The sequence below is a fragment of the Saccostrea echinata genome, unplaced genomic scaffold, assembly GCF_033153115.1.
Source record: "Saccostrea echinata isolate AGI-Se365-2 ecotype Australia unplaced genomic scaffold, CSIRO_AGI_Sech_v1 ptg000012l, whole genome shotgun sequence".
Taxonomy (NCBI): Eukaryota; Metazoa; Mollusca; class Bivalvia; order Ostreida; family Ostreidae; genus Saccostrea; species Saccostrea echinata.
In genome coordinates this window covers 8,237,823-8,259,351 of record NW_026889761.1, presented here as the reverse complement: position 1 = coordinate 8,259,351, position 21,529 = coordinate 8,237,823, and the positions used below count along the sequence as shown (strand labels likewise).

General features: G+C 32.4%; 1 protein-coding gene across 1 annotated transcript in view; it reads left to right on the top strand.

Annotated features, from left to right (window-relative positions):
• Positions 1-21,529, top strand: part of LOC133184958 (uncharacterized) — a 40,996-nt gene that overhangs the window by 8,898 nt on the left and 10,569 nt on the right. The window contains exons 6-37 of the mRNA XM_061320023.1: positions 2,182-2,395; positions 2,568-2,723; positions 2,837-3,188; positions 3,285-3,582; positions 3,759-3,885; positions 7,281-7,505; positions 7,952-8,161; positions 8,287-8,564; positions 8,651-8,801; positions 8,921-9,133; positions 9,559-9,712; positions 11,260-11,510; positions 11,770-11,793; positions 11,912-12,109; positions 12,455-12,590; positions 12,739-12,776; positions 12,921-13,062; positions 13,641-13,867; positions 13,962-14,132; positions 14,920-15,112; positions 15,368-15,607; positions 15,836-16,050; positions 16,406-16,511; positions 16,608-16,724; positions 17,052-17,187; positions 17,585-17,765; positions 17,843-18,113; positions 18,354-18,540; positions 18,928-19,139; positions 20,689-20,918; positions 21,004-21,157; positions 21,270-21,454. Of these exons, the coding sequence (XP_061176007.1) occupies positions 2,182-2,395; positions 2,568-2,723; positions 2,837-3,188; positions 3,285-3,582; positions 3,759-3,885; positions 7,281-7,505; positions 7,952-8,161; positions 8,287-8,564; positions 8,651-8,801; positions 8,921-9,133; positions 9,559-9,712; positions 11,260-11,510; positions 11,770-11,793; positions 11,912-12,109; positions 12,455-12,590; positions 12,739-12,776; positions 12,921-13,062; positions 13,641-13,867; positions 13,962-14,132; positions 14,920-15,112; positions 15,368-15,607; positions 15,836-16,050; positions 16,406-16,511; positions 16,608-16,724; positions 17,052-17,187; positions 17,585-17,765; positions 17,843-18,113; positions 18,354-18,540; positions 18,928-19,139; positions 20,689-20,918; positions 21,004-21,157; positions 21,270-21,454 (5,992 nt within the window). The remainder of the gene's footprint in view (positions 1-2,181; positions 2,396-2,567; positions 2,724-2,836; positions 3,189-3,284; positions 3,583-3,758; positions 3,886-7,280; positions 7,506-7,951; positions 8,162-8,286; positions 8,565-8,650; positions 8,802-8,920; positions 9,134-9,558; positions 9,713-11,259; positions 11,511-11,769; positions 11,794-11,911; positions 12,110-12,454; positions 12,591-12,738; positions 12,777-12,920; positions 13,063-13,640; positions 13,868-13,961; positions 14,133-14,919; positions 15,113-15,367; positions 15,608-15,835; positions 16,051-16,405; positions 16,512-16,607; positions 16,725-17,051; positions 17,188-17,584; positions 17,766-17,842; positions 18,114-18,353; positions 18,541-18,927; positions 19,140-20,688; positions 20,919-21,003; positions 21,158-21,269; positions 21,455-21,529) is intronic.

Sequence of the window (21,529 nt, the reverse complement as noted above, 5' to 3'; positions counted from 1 at the left end):
ACTAAGAGAAAGATTTCACATTGCTCTCGGGATGATTTTTTTCTTTGAAGTTTTTCCGAAAAAAAATGTAATTTCTACATTTTTCAAAGAAAGACCATAAAATTCTACAGGCAGTTACTTTGGAGTCTCAGCTACAGTTCTCTAAAGTTTCGTGTCGATCCGATGTGTGAATTCAATTCTAGAGAGATATTGCATGTTGCAACTGCTGTCATTTTTTTTCCACGAAAAAAAAAGGGGGGGTTATATAATAATCCTTAGCCTGTTACACACTGGGAGTTGTAATCAACTCTCCACTTCCTCAGTAAACATTCTGACCTTAATGTCAAGGTCATATATCAAGGTCAAAGGTCAAGGTCATACAGATAGGTGGAAAGATCCAATAAACAGAGGCATTTCAAGAGATTTCTGCTCAGAAAGATTAAAGAAATTAATAATTACTAGACGAGCTTGCGTCAAAGATTTAGCATTCTGGCCCCTTATGGCTCCTAATTACGAAATTTTTTATAAAATTTTAAGATATATAGATGCAGATTGGGAAGATGAACATTTTTGCTTCAATAATTAATATCAAAAATATTTAACGTTAAGGAGTTATAGATGAAAGACTTTTGGCCCCTCTGAGCCCCTAATTTGAGGGGTCAGCCCCTTTTTCTTGATATCACTTGAAAGGTCTTGTAATTCTGAAGACTTTTTGTTCAACAACTATTCAGAAATTTCCTTTCGTTTAAGAGTTATATAGAATAACAATATTTAGGGGCCAGCCCTCCAAGTCCTTAATGGGGATGTCTTGCAAAAATAAAAAGGGTGTATATTGTTTAGAACATTATTCTGAACATCTTTTGTTCAATATTGCTTATCAAAATATTTCCCCTTTTCGAGATATAATGTGTCAAAGATTTAGCATTCTGGCCCCTTATGGCCCCTTATTACGTAACAAATGATCGAAATTTTATAATATATAATTGCAGAATGTTAAGATGAACATTTTTGCTTCAGTAATTTATAACAAAATATTGATCATTAAAGAGTTATAGATGAAAGACTTTTGGCCCTTCTGAGCCCCTAATTTGAGGGGTTAGCCCCTTTTTCATGATATCAAATGAAAGGTCTTGTAATTTTGAAGACTTTTTGTTCAACAACTATTCAGAAATTTCCTTTAGTTTAAGAGATATATAGAATAACAATATTTAGGGGCCAGCCCTCCAAGTCCTTAATGGGGATGTCTTGCAAAAAATAAAAGGGTGTATATTGTTTAGAACATTATTCTGAACATCTTTTGTTCAATATTGCTTATCAAAATATTTCTCCTTTTCGAGATATAATGTGTCAATGATTTAGCATTCTGGCCCCTTATGGCCCTTATTACGTAACATATGATCAAAATTTTATAATATATAGTTGCAGAGTGTTAAGATAAACATTTTTGCTTCAGTAATTTATAACAAAATATTGATCATTAAAGAGTTATAGATGAAAGACTTTTGGCCCTTCTGAGCCCCTAATTTGAGGAGTCGGCCCCTTTTTCTTGATATCAAATAAAAGGTCTTGTGATTTTAAAGACTTTTTGTTCAATATGTTTTAACAAAATACTTTTATTTAAAATGTTATTATAAGAAATGTCTCTAAAATTCACTCATAAATCACGTCCTAAATTTTGACCCCTACCGAGCTTCCATACTTCGCACTTCCGGAAAATTTGAAAACCAAGGTGCACAACTAGAACATGTCCTCTATCACCACTGAAAGTTTCAGCACTCTAGCTTTTGTCGTTCTTGAGTTTTTGTGCAGACACGAAGTCTATCAAAAAATCGATCAAAGGGCGATAACTTCCGACCGGAAGTGATTTCTCAAAAACTGAAGCGGCGTTATAAACTTCAGATAGCAACGCATTAATCCTGAAAATTTGAAGCAAATCGATCGAGCGATCTCCGAGAAATCTTCTGCACAAAATCGGTAAGGAAAAAAAAAAGAATAATAATAATAATAAGAAAAGTGAAAAATCAACAATAGAATAATAGAAGGGTCTTCCGCAGAAGACGGAAGACCCTAATAATAAAGGTAAAAAAGAAACCGAAGAATAATAGAAGGGTCTTCCGCTGAAGACGGAAGACCCTAAAAATTTTTACCAATTTATACAACTGTATCCAATTCATACAATTACCAAGTGTATACCATTTCTAGAATGACATTCACCATACAGGCAAAAATAGGAGGACATCTTATCATGGAAAATCGAGAACGAAATGTCAATGAAACCCATTATTTGGTGGGAACAACTAAATCATTACAGTACGTTTTTCGTTGGGACTTTGTCCCCCCTTACCATTGTTTGGAAAATATAGCCATAAATGATGACTGCAAAGACCCACTTGTTGTGCCAGACCTAACAGAAAATGTAAGACCTGCTTGTATTTGATGTTTGTCAAACGTCTGTATATGAGTTATTATCTATTACATATAAGATTAATACTTTTCATATTGTTACGAGAAATATTTCCTGCATCTCTAAGAGAATTATTTTATATTTTAAACTTGAGGAGTTATAGGCTAAAACTTGCAAATTTCAGTCCACGATTACAATTACATGGAATGATTGGTATGATGACATGGCAGGAATAAAGGAATACCATTATGCAATACACAAAGTCTCCAGCAGAAATAACTCATTGCAAGAAGACGGACAACAGGAAGACAGCGGAATCATTTCTTTGAATGAAACATTTGTATTTATTTTTAGTTTTGAAAATTTGGGAAATACTTCTCACTAATTTTCGCTTCTATTTCCAATACTAAGTCTAGTACTTTGATGGAAAACTTTTTCTCTTTCTGTTTTCAGAAAACACTGAAACTCCCGGGAGATAAAGGACTCTTTTCCATCCATCTGGCAGCTTATGACAAAGCTGGAAATTATAAAACGACCAGGCGTTTCGTTCTGTATGACAGCAATTCACATGTCTCACACAACCCATTCCGGTTAACACGTGTCCAAACTGCATCTGAGAAAACAAAGTACACGTGGGTGGTTGATGATACAAAGATTGTTAAAGTGCAATGGAAAAAGAGATTTCGAAACGCTGTGCATGATCATAACAAATGGCTCAATGAAATTTCACCGAGTTATGGAATTACGGAGAATTACGATGATTACTCTGGACAGCGATCCGTGGATAAAGTGAAAAACATGGAAGGTACATGTATGTATTGTAGAATGTCTCATAATTTTCTTATGTTAACAGAATTCAGCTCATGATGATTTGAAAAAATCCGTTTAATGCCTTTCACAGGATGTGTTGATTTTAAAGTCCAGTTCAACGTCTATAACGAATCAGGCTTAAAAGATTCTAGACCGTTATCTTCAGTTAGCGACATCTCCACGGAGTCAGAGACAGTAAAAATGGACTGGTCTGATGGTGACAAGGCAGTCATCACAGTTGTTGCTGTGGACATTTTAAATAAAACTTTGAGCGACACTCTCACAATTTACAGAGATTCCACTCCTCCTATAATAGAGAATGTATGGTTGACACGAGGAGATAGACTTAATGTCAGCGTCCACAGGCTGGAAGACTTTACGGAAATGACGTAACCAATTTAACTCTATTTTAAAGATGATGTCAAGAGAGAGAGAGAGAGAGAGAGAGAGAGAGAGAGAGAGAGAGAGAGAGATTTTCTGGTTATTTTATTTTTTGCACGAGCAAAATTTCCGTAAGTAGTAAATATTTTTCGCTATTCATGATTTACATTTTCATCCAATTTAGAATTGAATGGTTGGCCTATGACTACCACAGTGGCCTAGATTCCATCTACTGGAGATTGTATGATAATTTTACAGGAGAAATTATTCTTCATGGCCACGAAGATTTGTTTGCCCAAGGATCATCTCAAGTAACTGATTACATTGTCTAAAGAATTCTTTGTACATTAAAGGAACTTGGACACAGATTTAAAACTCTTTTTATTTTAAATATAATATCATAACTGACATATTGCTACATCCCTTCACACGGAAATATAATAAAAACTAGTTTACAAAATTCTCTTCTCTAGAAATAAATAAAACTAGGAATTTTGGGACGCGTTTGATTGACACATATCCTTACACTTTTTACGTTGAAAGTAAACTTTATCCATTATACTTAATACAAGTAAAAATTTTGAGTGAAAAATATGTCACAGATAGTCGAGCGAATTTACTATTTCTTTTACTTTACTAAGTTTAAATATAACCCAAAATATTTGTCCAGATAATTTACAAATTTAATTACAATAAATGTACAAATATACAAAATCCGTTGTTTGACCTATAATGGGTTTTTGTCCTGCGGCCTTCCATTCCACATCCTAGAGGAAGATCTCAAGGGCCCAAGGGTGGCCTCTCTACTACTCATCACAATGGAAGGGCGGACTCACTGAAGGCACAGGTGGCCTCTCGACACAGTCTCAACATAGACTTCAAACTATGGATGGATGGAACCTGCTCCAACATATACACGTACAAAAGTTTTACTAATAAGCTCTTGTGGCTTGACATACTTTACTCATTATCAGATTTACAGATAATGTACACGTCTTAGATAAGATTCAAACACACATGATATGCTTAAACTATACATACAACCCATACACAAATGCAATATTACGAATTGTTAATTTACGGACAAATTATTATGACGGAAATTGTACACCATACTTATAAATATTCAACTACGTGTTGCTATATATAGTAATCACATTAAACAAAATATACATGCTAAAACTGATGAGAAATGCGGCGACTGGGTGTTTAAGAACAAATCAATGATACAAGAAAATAACTAAGATAAAATTATAAACATAAACCTTACCTCAGAAAAGCTGGACCATTATACACAAGAATTACAACGTAAGCCCTGCAAGTAATACTGGTACTCGGTGTAACTATTAATGCTGGTTACAAAACATACCTGAAAGGGGGTAAAAGCGTCCCCCTCTCTGGACTGCCGTGTCCCAACTAACTCGCACTGACTGGCGGGTTTTAAGGTCCAGTGAATTGAGGTTCAGTGAAGGATATGTACAGTAATAGCACATTTAAAACGAAGGAGTTCCCCACGGGATATTTAGATGAAATATAAAATACATTACCAAAAAGTATGATAGGATGATTTTAATGTGACAAAATATTAAAACTATGATCTAAAAAATCCAGGGTAGAAATTGGGAAAAGTATAACCAATTCACTAATATTGCCCGTCGGTGATCTGTGATGTGTGCAGACAAAACAAACACACCCAGTTCGATGTAAACAATAACAATAACAGAGCCCGTGTCCTGTTTACAAACACAGATGTTTGACATGATGTTATGAAAAATGTTGTTGTCATTTAATTCTTAGAATATTCATATGAGATCGAATCATTAAAATTAAGCTATTTTTAAAGAAAAGAATAAAATTAAATTGAAAATATTGAATTGTGTCCAGGTCCCTTTAAATATATATTGAAATGTGGATCTTAAAAGCGTTTATGAATAAACTAAAGGTTTATTATTTCAATAGACAAATTAAACTTTATCTGTATTTTTTTCAACATTTGATATTTTACCAATGACGCAGCTATGTTAAGGCTTCCCGAAGCTTTAAAATGCGCTCAAAACATAATATGTCATTGCGAGGTCGGTTTTGGTTTTAATTTGTAAGTATTGAACTTTAGTACTTCCAATTTATATTTATTATTATATTTATTAGCATATTTGTTATGATATCACATGACTTTGTTGATCACGTGACGGTCATTTATAATTTTTGGAAGTGTGTCATATAAATCGCTTCGGCGCAGCTGATTAACACAATAATTATTAACATTTTGTTATATAAATAAACTCATCGTATCCTTGTGTATCCGAAATGTGCTTGGGAAAAGTCATAGTATTACTTGGGTACAAAATATTTCCTGAGAAATTCAACTTACCTACAAATTTGAGGGTATTTTCCACACAATATCGTAATCTGTATTAAAACAAAGCCAACACACATTTTTCCCAAGCAAGATTAAGTTAGAGAACAACCTCTTCTTACAGATTTCCACAAATATTCTCAGATTAATCCTCATTAGTCACCTGCGCCAGACTCTTTTATACACACAAAATAAATTCTACCTCCAACCACGGGTATAAAATAGAGTACATTTCAAAAGTATATTTTTCATAAGCATTTTGAACATGATGAATTTCAATCAAGGGTAGGTAAGCGGTGTATTTTTAAAATATTCGGACATATAAGACTTAAAAAACCTTTAACGATGCGTGAATTTTGCAATAGCTATCTAGCATTTTACATGCAGTTTGAAATAAAGTGTGAAGTTCATGACATTCTCCCCGTCATAACACCTCAAATTTGCAGTGACCTGATGTCATTTTCCATTATGACGTCATATTTTGGTAGTTCAGAGATGTGAAGGTACAGAGTGCACTGTCATATTCTACGGGAAGCCTTAACCTACCTGCGGAATATATTTTATGTGCAATGTTAAATATGGGAAACTAGCAGGAACTTTACCAAATATAGAAATTAAAGTGAAATTCAAAGCTATTTAAAGTAAATACTTGGTGTAAAAAAATACTTAAACAAACGAAAACATAATCTCTCAGACCGAAAAAATAATAGATTTATATAATTGCCAATCAGAAAAACTTTTGTTTGCAAAGGATATTAATGCAGTTATCATAACATCAGGATTTTTATTCCTGTAAATTACTAGGATTATCACTTTTTTTTGCTACTATTAAGAAATAAGGTATCATTTTTAAACATCTATCGGGATATAAATACGGGATGGTCATGAGATCAAATTCCATAAAGCTCGAAGGGCTTTATGGTAAATTTGATCTCGTACCAACCCGTATTTATATCCCGATAGATGTTTAAGAATAATACCTTATTACTTATATTTACATTTGTGACTTATTTATATTTTATATTTGCCTGATTATAATCTTTAAGTGTGAAATGTTTTATTTTTTAAACTCAACGGCACGTGTTTAATCCATTGATTGCACGTCGACACTTTATGACGTCACTGAGAAATTACGTCGAGTGTTTATGACGTGAGGAATCCGTGTTTATAAGGATATAGATACACATTGCTTTCAATAGTGTTATATAAAGGAAAGCATTTGCAAATGTAAATATATAAATATATGCTACGCAAATTAAAAAAAAATATACAAAGTTGCATGACAGTACTTTTTCATCTGCATTATGGTTTTTATACCTTTTTGCAATATGATTATTTACATTTCGACAGAATATCACTGAATGCATTCAGAATTATGGAAACTATAGCAGAGGACCAAACTGCTACCAAACAAATCACTGGGGAGCTTATCATCGGCATTTTCAAGTAAAGCCAGAGGTTAAGATAGATGGAGGACTTCTCCATGGCAAAGACAGTGGTGCCCATGATTCTGACTATTTCCTGGAGGTTAATGCGACAAACAAAGCTTTGTTGTCTACTGTGCTAACAAAGAAGGTATAAATCGTTTACGATGGCAATAAAATGTCTCTAGCTTAATCATATTCATACAATAAATAACCAATATAATGTGACTTACATTTTGAAGGTATGCTTCTTTATTTTAATTAATAGTTTATTCAGTATATATTATGAACAAACAAACACATACACAAACAAACCGCCGTCCGCCACACACATACTCAGACACACTCACATAAACAAACATAAGCATATCTTCTTTTAGGTTTCCTTCATAGAATTTTATATATATATATATATATATATATATATATATATATATATATATATATATATATATATATATATATATATATATATATATATATATATATATATATATAAACAATATTTGTCCTTCGTTTATTAACTTATCACTATTGAGTGTTCTTAAAATATATTAAAATGTTTTCAAAATCCTACTTATGATCAATACCCGTCAGATAACGATTGATGTTTCACCTCCACACACCGGAAGTGTACAAGACGGAGTCAGAGGAACGAATGAGGTGGACTTCCAACAAAGCAAGACACTAAATGCTCACTGGGATGGCTTCTTTGATAAAGAGAGCGGTGTCATGTTTTACATGTATGGCTTCAACACGGAACCAATTCTTGCAGATGGTTTCCAACTCGATAACAACAATCATCTTGTAAGTTTCCTAGAAAAAATGTACATGTAATTAATATCGAGTTTTGTTATATCAACTGAAACCTCATGTAAATAAATGATATTTATTGACTTTCGTTAATAAAAGTCTAGCACTTGTATTTGCAGTTAAAAGAAACATATGCAACGGATGCAACTCACGCAGTCACCACTGAGGGGAAGTATTACGTTTGTGTTGTTGCCTTCAATCGAGCTCTAGAGCCTTCTAAACCGGTCTGTTCTGACGGTGTCACAATCACTGCTGTAGTACCAGCTGTGTCAGAGGTGGACATTACCAATGCTCACGTTAGGGAAAGTTTAGTAACTGACATAAGGAAAACAACTTATTGGGTGATCAGTAGAAACAGACACAGAAGATTAATCGCTAGTCCAACGAATGATTGTGTGTGAGTAATTTAATTTCATGGGGTTTAGTTTTTCATTTTCAAAGAAAATGATGACTTGAATTCTTTATGATATTTTAACTGAGCAGGAGGAAAGCTGTACCCTTATCCAACATCGACATATTTCCTGTCGAAAAATACAAAAATGGTTCATATGTTAAAGTAAATGGATCAGTTTTTTGTGCAAATACTTCAAAGACATCTGCCATTATGAGCTTTGCCCTGTCCACATCATCACACGTATGTATTTAAATTTATCATTTTTAATTATAGATAAAGCTAGAATATGAAATGAAAATATAATCATTTTTCCCTTTATTTATAAACCTTTTCTCTTAGCTAGTTATAATTCCTTGTAGATCATTCTGTCCTGGTCTGCCAATGAAACAAACATCCATGATTATGAGGTTGGCTTATCCACAGTGGCAGGAAATTCAGCTCCAGATATACTTTCCTTTAAATCTTCAAAACAACATCGACATTTTCACCTGATGCATGCCGATTTACCAAAGGGAGAACCTTTCTATTTCATCATTAAAACCATCAGCAAGTCAAACATTGAAGGCATACAGGTAATACTATGTATAAAAAAGTTTACACTTTCTTGACATAGTATTATTATTTGGTACATATAAACAGAACAGTTTTTTAAATAAGTTTAGTTATTATTGTACAGATATATGTATATAATCTTCAGTAATATATACTAGAATATAATTAAGAATGAAAGTTTTGGAAGCAATAGGTCTTACACGATTACACATATATAATGTTTCGCGAACAAAAATTAACATATCTATTATGTCGCTTCGCCTACATTTTAAGAACGGAACTTGACAAAATCTATACCCTGAGGGGAAATATTCATGTCTCCATGACAATCAGAAAATTATGGTAACTATATCTGTTTGTTCTTAAAGTCACAGAACATGAGTAGGACGGCATCAATTCCAATAAATAACTTTAAACCTGTCTTTTTTTTTCTTTCAAAACTCAGTCTATAGGTCCTTGTTTCGTCGATACAACTTCACCAGTTTTCTCCCCACCAATAACAGTTAGTCACCAAGATGGACATTTGGTCGTTTCCTGGAATGCTTACAGTTTTATAGATGCAGAGGATCCATTTCCTCTTTTTCTTCAGTATGCTGTTGGTGAGAATACTTTTATAGAGGTCAATATATCTCACAAATATCTTAATGAAACAAGGCTTGATCCAAAATTAAAGTCACAACTGCTAGAAAAATTTTTAATAATAGAATTTTATCAACAAAATTTTACGTACTTAATCCCCTATCTATTTTGATTTTTGTCATTAAATTTCATTCAATTATAAAAAAAAAATTATTTTTAAAACATGAAGATAAATTTAGATAGGATTTGTCTTTCATCGCATGGGGAAAATGTAACCGACGTTGTTTTCGACGTTTTCTTCCGTTAAGTATTTAAACTCATCCGCATATTTTTATAAACCTCTCACATATTTCTTTTTCAGTATCTTAATGACATTTTGCTATAAATCGTTTAGTTTTGAGTTGTTGTATTAAAATTATTTTACGCATGTCAAAATGTAGTTTCTAAATTTATTCTTTTTTTGCGTAGATCTTGGTTATGGATTAGTATATAAAATTTTGTTTTGTGTAGATCTTGGTTATGGATTAGTATATAAAATTTTGTTTTGTGTAGATCTTGGTTATGGATTAGTATATAAAATTTTGTTTTGTGTAGATCTTGGTTATGGATTAGTATATAAAATTTTGTTTTGTGTAGATCTTGGTTATGGATAAGTATATAAAATTTTGTTTTGTGTAGATCTTGGTTATGGATTAGTATATAAAATTTTGTTTTGTGTAGATCTTGGTTATGGATTAGTATATAAAATTTTGTTTTGTGTAGATCTTGGTTATGGATTAGTATATAAAATTTTGTTTTGTGTAGATCTTGGTTATGGATTAGTATATAAAATTTTGTTTTGTGTAGATCTTGGTTATGGATTAGTATATAAAATTTTGTTTTGTGTAGATCTTGGTTATGGATTAGTATATAAAATTTTGTTTTGTGTAGATCTTGGTTATGGATTAGTATATAAAATTTTGTTTTGTGTAGATCTTGGTTATTGATTAGTATATAAAATTTTGTTTTGTGTAGATCTTGGTTATGGATAAGTATATAAAATTTTGTTTTGTGTAGATCTTGGTTATGGATTAGTATATAAAATTTTGTTTTGTGTAGATCTTGGTTATGGATTAGTATATAAAATTTTGTTTTGTGTAGATCTTGGTTATGGATTAGTATATAAAATTTTGTTTTGTGTAGATCTTGGTTATGGATAAGTATATAAAATTTTGTTTTGTGTAGATCTTGGTTATGGATTAGTATATAAAATTTTGTTTTGTGTAGATCTTGGTTATGGATTAGTATATAAAATTTTGTTTTGTGTAGATCTTGGTTATGGATTAGTATATAAAATTTGTTAATAACAATGTATTATTAAAGATTTTGTATTGCAGTTGTTATGACATTACTGTTGGATGAACCCTCGTCCATACAAATCAAAATTTAAACATGTCTTCACTTAAAATCAATTATTTAGGATATATCATCACTCATATATGTGTTATTTTGTAACTTCTACACAAAAGTTTATGAAAGAAAAACAAGCCCAAAAATATCACATTTGAGAAACTCTTTGTATACACAGGTCACACGATCAAGGGAACACAGGTAAAGAGGTATTCGCGTTTATCGGCTGGTGTCAACTGTACCGTATCGGAACCACCAACATGCACAGCAATCCCAATAAATGCCACTGAGTGGAGACTGCATGGTAACCACACGTACTACGTCACGATAAAAGCAGAGAACGCAGCGGGTCTTACTACGTTTGGTGTCTCAGAACCATACATACACAATGTGCAACTTCCGTCAACTGGAATTGTCATGGATACAGCGGTGTGTTCCATATGATATCCTAAATTTTATTATTTCTTAAAAGACTCCACTTACCTTTAAAAAAATGATATATACAGCTTCTCAAATTTTTACGATTTGTTTTTAATGCATTAGTTTCCTATTAATAAATATCTTTTCTATTTTAAATGCAAGTTATTCATGTAGCTTTCTTTACAATGAAAACGGAGAATTAAGCCTGATATATTCTCTTTCAGGTTAAAGAGAAATATGCAAATAAAATTGTTTTTTGTTCTTGCAGAATGAACTGAGATTTCATTTTCTCGTAAGTATTCAATTGCCACTCTCATAATTCATTTAAAAATTTAAGAATTATAGTTTTTTTCTGGGGAATTTTTTTCCCTTTATATTGTATTTTTCTATTTTTGATGACACAAAATCAGGACGTAGAAGATATTGATTATACGACCTCTAAGAATAGCCTTTCTGCAAGATGGACAGGATTTTCTCATGCATACCTTGATGTAACATACACATTTCGAGCTGGAACATCACCTGGCGCTGCAGACGTTGTTCCACAAAGAGATGTCGGGAAAAATATTTTTCATATAGAGCATGGACTTTCTTTGACATTTTTCAAGGTAAAAATAATATGATCAGGAACTTGAATTCTTTCAATAAAGTGTTTGGCCCTAACAAAAAAATACTATAGTAAACTATAGTTTGCTATTGTTGCTAAGATTTTACTATAGTTAATCAAAATTTAGTAAATGAAAGTTTTAAAGTTTTCACTAAAGTAAATCAAAATCAAAGTTTCAAAGTTTTTACTTTGATTTACGATAGAATAGTAAATCAAAGTTTCAAAGTTTTTACTTTGATACTATAATAAATATAGATTACTATAGCATTTTTTTGTTAGGTTGAATATCTTATTTAAAAAAAATCTTGGCATATATGTAATATCCAATGTTATACTTATTTTATAGACCTACTACGTTACCATTACTGCTATAACGTCAGCTGGAAGCGTTCAGGTGATCTCAGATGGGATAACGGTTTTGAAAGAAAATGCAAGTTTAGCTGGTATTTCAGTTTTTGACGGAGAACCATGCATTGAACCAGGTATGCAGAATCCTTAAAGTTTTTCTTTTTCAAGGAATTTATGATGTTAGAAGTTTTGTCATAAATATTTTTTTGCTTTGTAACGATGTGTGGAAACACAATAAACATCGGGAGTGAAATCCTGCTTTTAATGCTTTAACTATTCTAGACGAAAACACAACAAAAAGTGTGATTCACCACGACTGGGTAAGTTATTTACCTTTTAGATGTAAGTTCTTACTGCCGCTAGATCTTTTATTAGTAGAGATCTTTATTTTGTTTTAATTCTTAGCTTTGACTAATAAACATGCTGATTGTTTATTGTGTGTTCTTTATTGTTAATTTTATCAGGATATTATCACAAATTGCTCAAACAAAACCGATTTCCAGTCTTCAACGGACACTTTAAATGCATATTGGAAAATATCAGAGGAAACGCTACCCTTCACCCCAGATATGTACTATTCCATCGAAGAAAGATCACTATATGGAGGTATATCATAAGCAAAAGTTTTACATTATTCATATCATTGTGTCATTTGACTTAAGGTCTAATGTCCCTCTGATAAGAAAGATAATTTTCGAAGAAATTAATTCCATAAATTTTCGAAAATTAGTTACATCAGGTGATATTTTCTTAGCCATTTTCTTGAATTAACTGTAATTAATATTCCTATAAGGCTATTTTAAAATTTGAAATTTTGGCAAAAAAGTTAACATGTTTCTAACATTGAGTTGTATTTTCTTTTGCTAATTTATTTGATAGTTATTTATAGTTTTCCAACTTAAACCTTACAAATTAAAATATTTTTATTTTCTCATAAGAAATAAAAAGATTGTATAATTTACAGTATACCATATACAAAGTGTATTTTTATTAGTGGTATACTTTTTCTCTAGAAAATTTATTTTGATGAAATTTAGAAGGGAGGGAAATTAGGCCTTAAAACTATCTGATTAAAATATTGCATGATCAACCATTCACCAGTTTAACCTATAGGTTTAAAATATCAATAAGATAATAAATGAATTCCACTATAAGCTCTCAATGACAAATGAAATATTATATAGATGATTGGAGTGTCTTCCAAAACTTCAAATCCAGTCACGGTCACCAGGAAGTCCATGTGAACGGGCTATTGTTAGATCCCGGGAAATTGTATCGCTTTGTCTTAAAACCATGTGCCAGAGAAATTTGTTTCTTGCCGATAAACAGCAATGGCATCATGATTCTAGCCAACCCGCCCATAGCAGGTGGCATGAAAGTTGCTCATGAAAATTCATCTGCAACTGAAAAGGTAATCCTTGGCTTTTGCTTTCCAAGTATTACGAATATAATCTTACTATGTTATATGAAATTGCAATCTTAAAACCGGTATCCTTCTATTTAAGCTGGATGTTGTGATGGATATGTTTGAAGATCCAGACATACAAATACCAACTGAAAAGTATGGCGTTATAAACAGGTATGAATGGGCCATAACGGACCAATCCGACATCGGGAGACTGCACACTCCATGGCATGAACTTAAGAATTTCGAAGTCATACCTGAACAGTATAAAGTGAATACTTTTTTCAAATCAGAGAGAGAGAGAGAGAGAGAGAGAGAGAGAGAGAGAGAGAGAGAGAGAATAAAACAAAATATCTGACCAATCAAATTAACATTTTAAGTAGCTGACTTGGGTTTCAATTGCACAAAATTCAGCACAGAATCGTTAAAAACAGCACATTTATAATTCTAAATAATTTTTTAAAATTATTTATCACATTTTGGAGCGTTTAGACAACAGAGATAAAAAAAAGGAATTCTTTTAAGAAAATGATTTTATTTTTTTCAATTGATAGGATAATGTGTTTTTACGGTTATAATAAACTTAAACTCTTTAAAAGGGGTTATAAGTTGTTATGCAGGACAAAGTACAAAATTTATACTTTTGAAATTTTAAACATGTGGACTTTGAAGCTTATAGACATATTTTGTTATTTCAGTATGAATCCTTATTGCATAGTAACTATAATATTTTTCATATTGTATAAAATATAAAAATGTCGTAAGTTTTGAGATTTAAAAACCTCGGTAGAATTGAGTGTTTCCTAAAAAATACAATTTACAATTTAGGGAAGAAGTAGTATTAAATTTTTATAATGTGCTTCAAAGTGCAAAATTGAAGCCTGTATTTTAAGATTGTCCCTAAAAATACCAAGACAGCAGATTTTCTGGAATCTTTGAAAAGGGCATTACAAAAATTGGATACATATTTTTTGATTTTCTTTAGCTCCATGAATTTATATTTTGATAGCAATGGACTATTCATAGACTCTAAAAAATACTTTTATGATATGTTGTAGATGGAATTCACGATTCCACTAACAGGAAATGTGGACTTTTCGAAATGTCGAAGATTAACAGTGCGAGGATACAACAAAGCGGGACTTTACTCAACAGTTTCCGCCGATATTAAGGACTGTAGCGCGTTTGATCCACGAAACATCAAACCAAACATCGTAATTGACGCTGTTGGAGCTCAAGAGGCTGGCAGAGGTTTGTCTTCCTTTTTTAAAAGTAAAATCATCATAATCTCTCAGCTAAATTCATTATGCTTTGTATTTTCGTTATATAATCTCTGTCAAAATCCAACTTAAGATGAAAGTCAACTCACTGCCTAAAAGTTTAATATGCGTTCGGATAATTTATATATTTTTATGTCTTGACAAGTTTATATCTGTATTCAAGCATACTTCTAACGAATTATTATTTTCATTTTTTGTTATTATGTAAGTTTTTTAACACATTCAGATGGCTATGGAGAGGCAATTCTACTACAGACAAACGCTAGATGGCCATATGTAGACAGAGACTATACTCCAAATAAGAATTACATTTCAGCTGTGTGGCCTACTCTGCGATATAATTCTTACACGGTGGCAGTAATCAAAGCCCGGAATATCGATGTCACTAGTTACTATCTGCCGTCCACTTCTCTATTACTCAGTGATCCCTGCAGTCATCCGAACTCTATCAAATGTGCCACCACGGGTTAGATTATTACAATTCTTATTAACTGAAAACTTGATTATAGTAAAGAAATATAAATTCATCATTTACTTAGAAACTGCGAATACAATTGCTAATGTTTTACAATTGTCTACATTTTATTTATTTTCTTGATGCAAAGCATTATTAAATTACTGAATAAATACTCAGATGTTCAAAGTCTTGAAAACTCTAATACCATCTACATTTATGTCACTACTATTTTATTAGAGCACGAATTCATCAACGTAAAGTTTGGTGATGGTGAACTTGAGCATGGTCAACGATACATCGTATGTATTCATACGGAATATACTGAAATACAACATGAAAAATGGACTCAAGTTCTACCGGAAATTAATGAATGCAGTGACGGAGTTGTTGTTGATCTCACTCCTCCATCAGTGGGGAATGTTTGGATTGGCAAACAAGGACAGCAATACCAGGTTTGAAGAAAACAATACAATATTTGTTAAAGATATTAAATATTTATAATTGTTCATGATAAAATGGATGAGTGTTCGAATATTGAGTGAGGAAATCTCGCATGAAAACAGATAATTTAAGAACTTGATCTAATATATCTTTCATATCTAAAAGGACATTTTATATGAAATTTAGAAACTTTGTTAAAATTCAAAACAATGAAGTCATATACGTTGCAGATAATCATCCCCTTTGACACCAATTGATTTGTAGCGCAAAGAATTCGGAAATACTAAACAATTGAAATTCTTTTTGTGCCATGTCTGTCATCTTAGAAAGTTGCTTCTCATTAGTTTTTTTATCCCGATATTACAGACATCTACAACGGACTTGTATATAACATGGGATTCATTTAAGGATGTTGAAGAATTTCAGACCATTTCTCATGCATTTGGAGTGCAGGCTTACCAGCTGGGAATTGGTACTTGGTTTTTTTTTCACTGAAAAATCAAAAATTAAATGTCATAAAACTTCTATTGTCAGACTGTACACGAATAACATTCATCTATTTGTATAGGTACCTCTGTTGGTGGGAATGACGTTGTTGCATTCACAGATGTTGGAGTTGTCAATCATAAAGCCGTACATGGTCTTACCTTACAAAGTGGTCACAAGTACTATGCTACAATAAAAGGTTATATTTACATTTTCTATATAAAGTGTATTGAAAGATTCGGCATTCAAAACAACATAACAAGGACGAGGATATCAAAACATTAAATTATTGATTTTATTTTGACGTCACAAACCTTGAACACCGAACAAGTGCAACGGCATGAACGAAAATTAAATTAAAATTCACGCTCAACTTAAACGGTGACTGCTGCTCCCTCGTGATGAAAGTCCAAAATTTACAATGTTATGCTGAGATATGTAGTTAAGATACTAGTTTAATCATGTTAATCAAAGAATAATATAGTTGTTTTGATTGTGTGGTATCTGTGTGTTTTTACATTTTCAGCAACCGATTTTGCTGATAGAACAACCGTTCAAACTTCATCACCAATAACTGTTGATACCAGTCCTCCATTAAAATCTGACAATCCTATTACTATAACCGGACGTCACATAACATCGGTCTCGGAAATTGAAGCATGGTAATCATATATATCACTTAAAAAGCTATAGAGATAGAGATGTTCATACCCCTTCTTTCTGCTGATAAGTAAAATATTCTCAACCTTTTAAAAATGAATGCAATGCAAAATTACATTTTAACAATTCATAAATGTATATAAATCAGTCGGAAGGATATACTAACTGATCTAGTGAGTTCTGTTGATATTTGTATATTGTTTTAGTAAAAAAAATTTCTAGAAAAAATATTAATTAAACACATGTATTTCCAATGCTCTTCCTATGTAAAGAATGGTTTTGAAAATAAAGAAGCATTCTAAATCTAATTTAGTATATATTAAATTTTATGCAGCCCGAAGAAAAGTTGAGCAAGATAAAGAAAAAAAATATTTATTTTCTATTTTCTTTATCGATCAGTTGGAAGAATGTATTTAGTGACCCGGAGAGTGAGATAGATTTCTACATGTGGTCTATTGGTTCCCAGCCCGGGTATTCTGACGTAATGGATTACATCCGTGAGGATTCCGAATGTGGAATTAATGATAAAAATCACAGACTTGATATCAAGGAAGGGCACGCATATTATATGAATATCAAGGTATATCTAAGTTCGAAGTAATCATGTATACATTTGATGCTCTATGTAATTCTACAAAGCATTATCTATTTACTCAGGCCCTCAATAAAGCCCGCCTGGTGTCACTAGCGACGTCCTGGGCCTACATAGTAGACCTTTCACCTCCTGTTGAAGGTTACGTATTTGAACTTTCACCTTCAGGAAAAAATAAAGTGGACATTGATTACCAAACTGATATGTCCAAATTAAAGATTTACTGGGAAGGATTCCATGACCCTCATTCTTCAATTAAAGAAATCTTCATTACCGTAGGAACATGTAGTCGCTGTGATGATGTTATTGGACGTCAAAGTGTTGGTCTTTTGAAAGGTTCGAAAATTTTTATTATAGATGATCTACTGATCGTGAAAGGGTTAGACAAAATCTATGTATGAATATACATGTTTCTTAACGTTTCAAAGACATTTATGTTTTATAGATAATTCTTGAGACTATCTATGTACAGGTGAAAAATAAAAAAAAAAGTTTATCTTTGTAATATTTTCTGATAGAAAAGAAATTTAATAGAAGAAAACAAATACATAATACCTTTTTTTGATATAATTTCAGAAATGACGGTAGATTATGTCCATTTTGGGTCAGGAATAACCTACTACACATCTGTAACAGCCTGTAACACTGCAGAATTTTGTACGACAGCTTTCTCTGACGGCGTCATCATGGACAATAGTCCTCCAAATGTGGGCATGGTTACAGATGGAACTTCCTCAAACGACATAGTACACCAGTCAATTAGGTGATTAATTAAGATTGCAAATTTATAATTAGAATAATCAAACCCCAAAAATTATTCTTCTGTTTAAGTTAAAGAAAACTTGAACTAAGGTTTTGTTTATAAAACATACCAGTATTTAATAACAGTGTGATTTGCAAATTCATTTTTATAAACCAGTTACTCTGTTCGTTCTTAAAAAAGGGCCAATAGTGCGTTAACTCTAAGGTTTGCTTCTCTTTTATTTTCAAACTCACGAAATTTTCCTTCACAAAGTTTATATTCTTACCTTTTTGATTCAAGTTTAACAGATTTGCAATCTACTTCAACAGTTTACTTTTAAGATTGTATTAATTTTTATAATGATTGAACATACTATGTATATTCAATAAATACTTTCACCGATAACAGAAATTGGATTGGTGCCAAGTGGTATGGTTTCACAGACCCACAGTCTGGAATATCTCATTATGTTTGGTGGGCAGGGACCACGCCGGGGGGAAACGATATTCTTAAGGAAAAAGAAGTTCATTTGGTTGAAGAGGCAACTGCGTATAACTTTTCACAGGAACTACCATTATCAAAGCGTATTTATGTAACTGTTCGCGCATATAATAAAGCAGGTACATGCTTGCGTATTTTGATGAAATTTTAAAAAAAGTTAAGCTAAGATATTGACGGTGCGACTGTTAGGCGAGCGCAGATGTGTAATACTTATTCAGTTTTACCTTAGATCCTCCTCTTCAACAGGTCCGGCACAATCTCTTGATTTAGCTGTAGCTTGAAATAGCTATACAGCTTTATTAAACTATTCGAAATAGCTTGGTTTAGCTTTTTTTGTAATACTTTTTTCGTAAATGTGCATTTTTCAGCATGGTCTTTGGTGCAGTGATAGTTTCTAACTTTGTATTCTTCTGAAAACAATGCATGAAAAAATATTCATCAAGTCTGGTCTCCTCAATAGACTTTGCACTCAAAGTTCTAAAAGTATGGGGCTATAATTAAAAAGCAATTGATATGTGACTACATAGTTACTTTTTGAATGAATTTGAATGAATTTGTAAAGCTGGTCAATTCTGGTCAACAAGTTAATTGATTGGTAATAATTCAACACAATGTGAAGTAATCATACTTATCCATGCCTCACTGAACACAAAGGGGTCTTCAGTGTATCCAAACAATGAAAATACATCTTTTGCTTAAAAGTGTTCAAAAGCAGCAATGTTTATTTAAACTATCTATTGTTTGAAATGTTTTAATTTGTCCAATAGGCATAGTCACATACTTGCGACTTTTTGTCTTTTTCTTATAAAACAATATTTGTTCAAATAGCTTTTAATACGCAATTTTGAATAGCTTAATAAACCTATATAGCTATTTCAGGCTAGATAAATCAAACTATAAATCAAGAGTTTGTGCTAGACCTGTTCAAACTGCACGAGACCTTTGGAACGTCAGAAATGTGACGTCACATGACCTTGTATGTTAGTTGCATTACCTAAATGAAGTCCGAAAAGTGCAAATTTTAACAAAGAACGTTTATAATTTATCGCCTTAATCCATTAAATCAAGGAGTTACTATTTAGTGCTCCCGCGTGGTGCAGTTGTTAGAGAGTTCGGTCTAGAGTCGCGAGGTAAAAAGTTGATCCTTAAGTCGCCTGTTCGAATCCCACTGCGAGACGTGGAAACCGATCCTTTGGATGAGACTGTATAAACCGAGGTCTCGTGTCGCAGTAGGTGCTGGCACGACTAAGATCCCTCACTGCTCAATGGCATGAATGCCGAGCATAGATCTTTGCAGCCCTCCACCCGTGATGTCGTCTCTATATGAGTGAAAATTAAATTCTTGAAAGGGACGTTAAACAGCAAACAAACAATATTTGGTGAATTTTTGTTGTTACTGCAAGAACGTAGTAAGCAACGAAATGTATTCGCATTGCATTTTGGGTCTTGAAGTTACTGTGCAAAAACAAATCACACGTATATTTGCATAATCAAAATTTTCTCTTTGGCCAGGCCTTACTTTAAGAGCTCGCAATGTCGATTGTCGCTTCCTGTAGCTCGCTGCGCTCGCTGTTAAGGTATATATGTGTATGTATATACATGTATAACCACTGTTACACATTATGGTGGTTTTGTTTTAAAAGAACTAACAGTAATGACTTGTTACAGGATTATTTGCTGAAGGTGTATCGAATGGGTTTTTAATTGATGAAACACCTCCTGTTATAACTAGTGGTCCCAAATTCACAAAAGATTCAGCACTGGTTGAAAATACACAAATATACAAATCACTAGTAAAGGTTGAGTGGAAAGTAAACGACCCAGAATCACACATAGAAAGACAGTACCTATCACTGAAATCCCACATTGGTGGAGACTTTAATTTGTCTTCTGTCCAAGTAAGTCGATGATTTGTTGAAATGTGTTCAAGTTAATTTTCTATAAAAATATTTTTACTAAGTTATCTGAAGACCTTTTCCACAGGTAAATGGCATTGCGCGTGATTTTGTTCTCAGTGAGCTTAAGCTGCATGATGGAGTTACATACTTTGTCACTCTAATATCCTGTAATGGAGCTCAAATGTGTTCTTCAAGCACTTCCTCTGGAATTCAAGTGGATAGTACTCCTCCAAGCCAAGGTAAATCAAAACCAACTTTTCTTATAGTTTATTGGTATACTATATTTTTTTTTCAATATTGGTAAAAAAATACAAAGTTTGATTGGAATATTGCAATTTTTGTTTCTACTAGGTATGTTTGCGATACAGACCGACCATGCTGTAGACGAAGAATTAAGTCGCCATGTATCTGGATTTATGACCTGGTGGAAATATGCGGTAAACCTTGCCTGGTTGGGATTTTCTGACGCCCACTCAGATATCACCCATTACTTTGTTAACATTGGTTCGACTTACATGGGAGCCGACTTGAACGCTGTGAGAATTTTTTTTTATTCTATTGTAACTTATCTTAATTATAGTATGAATATTATTGCATTAATTTCATGTTAA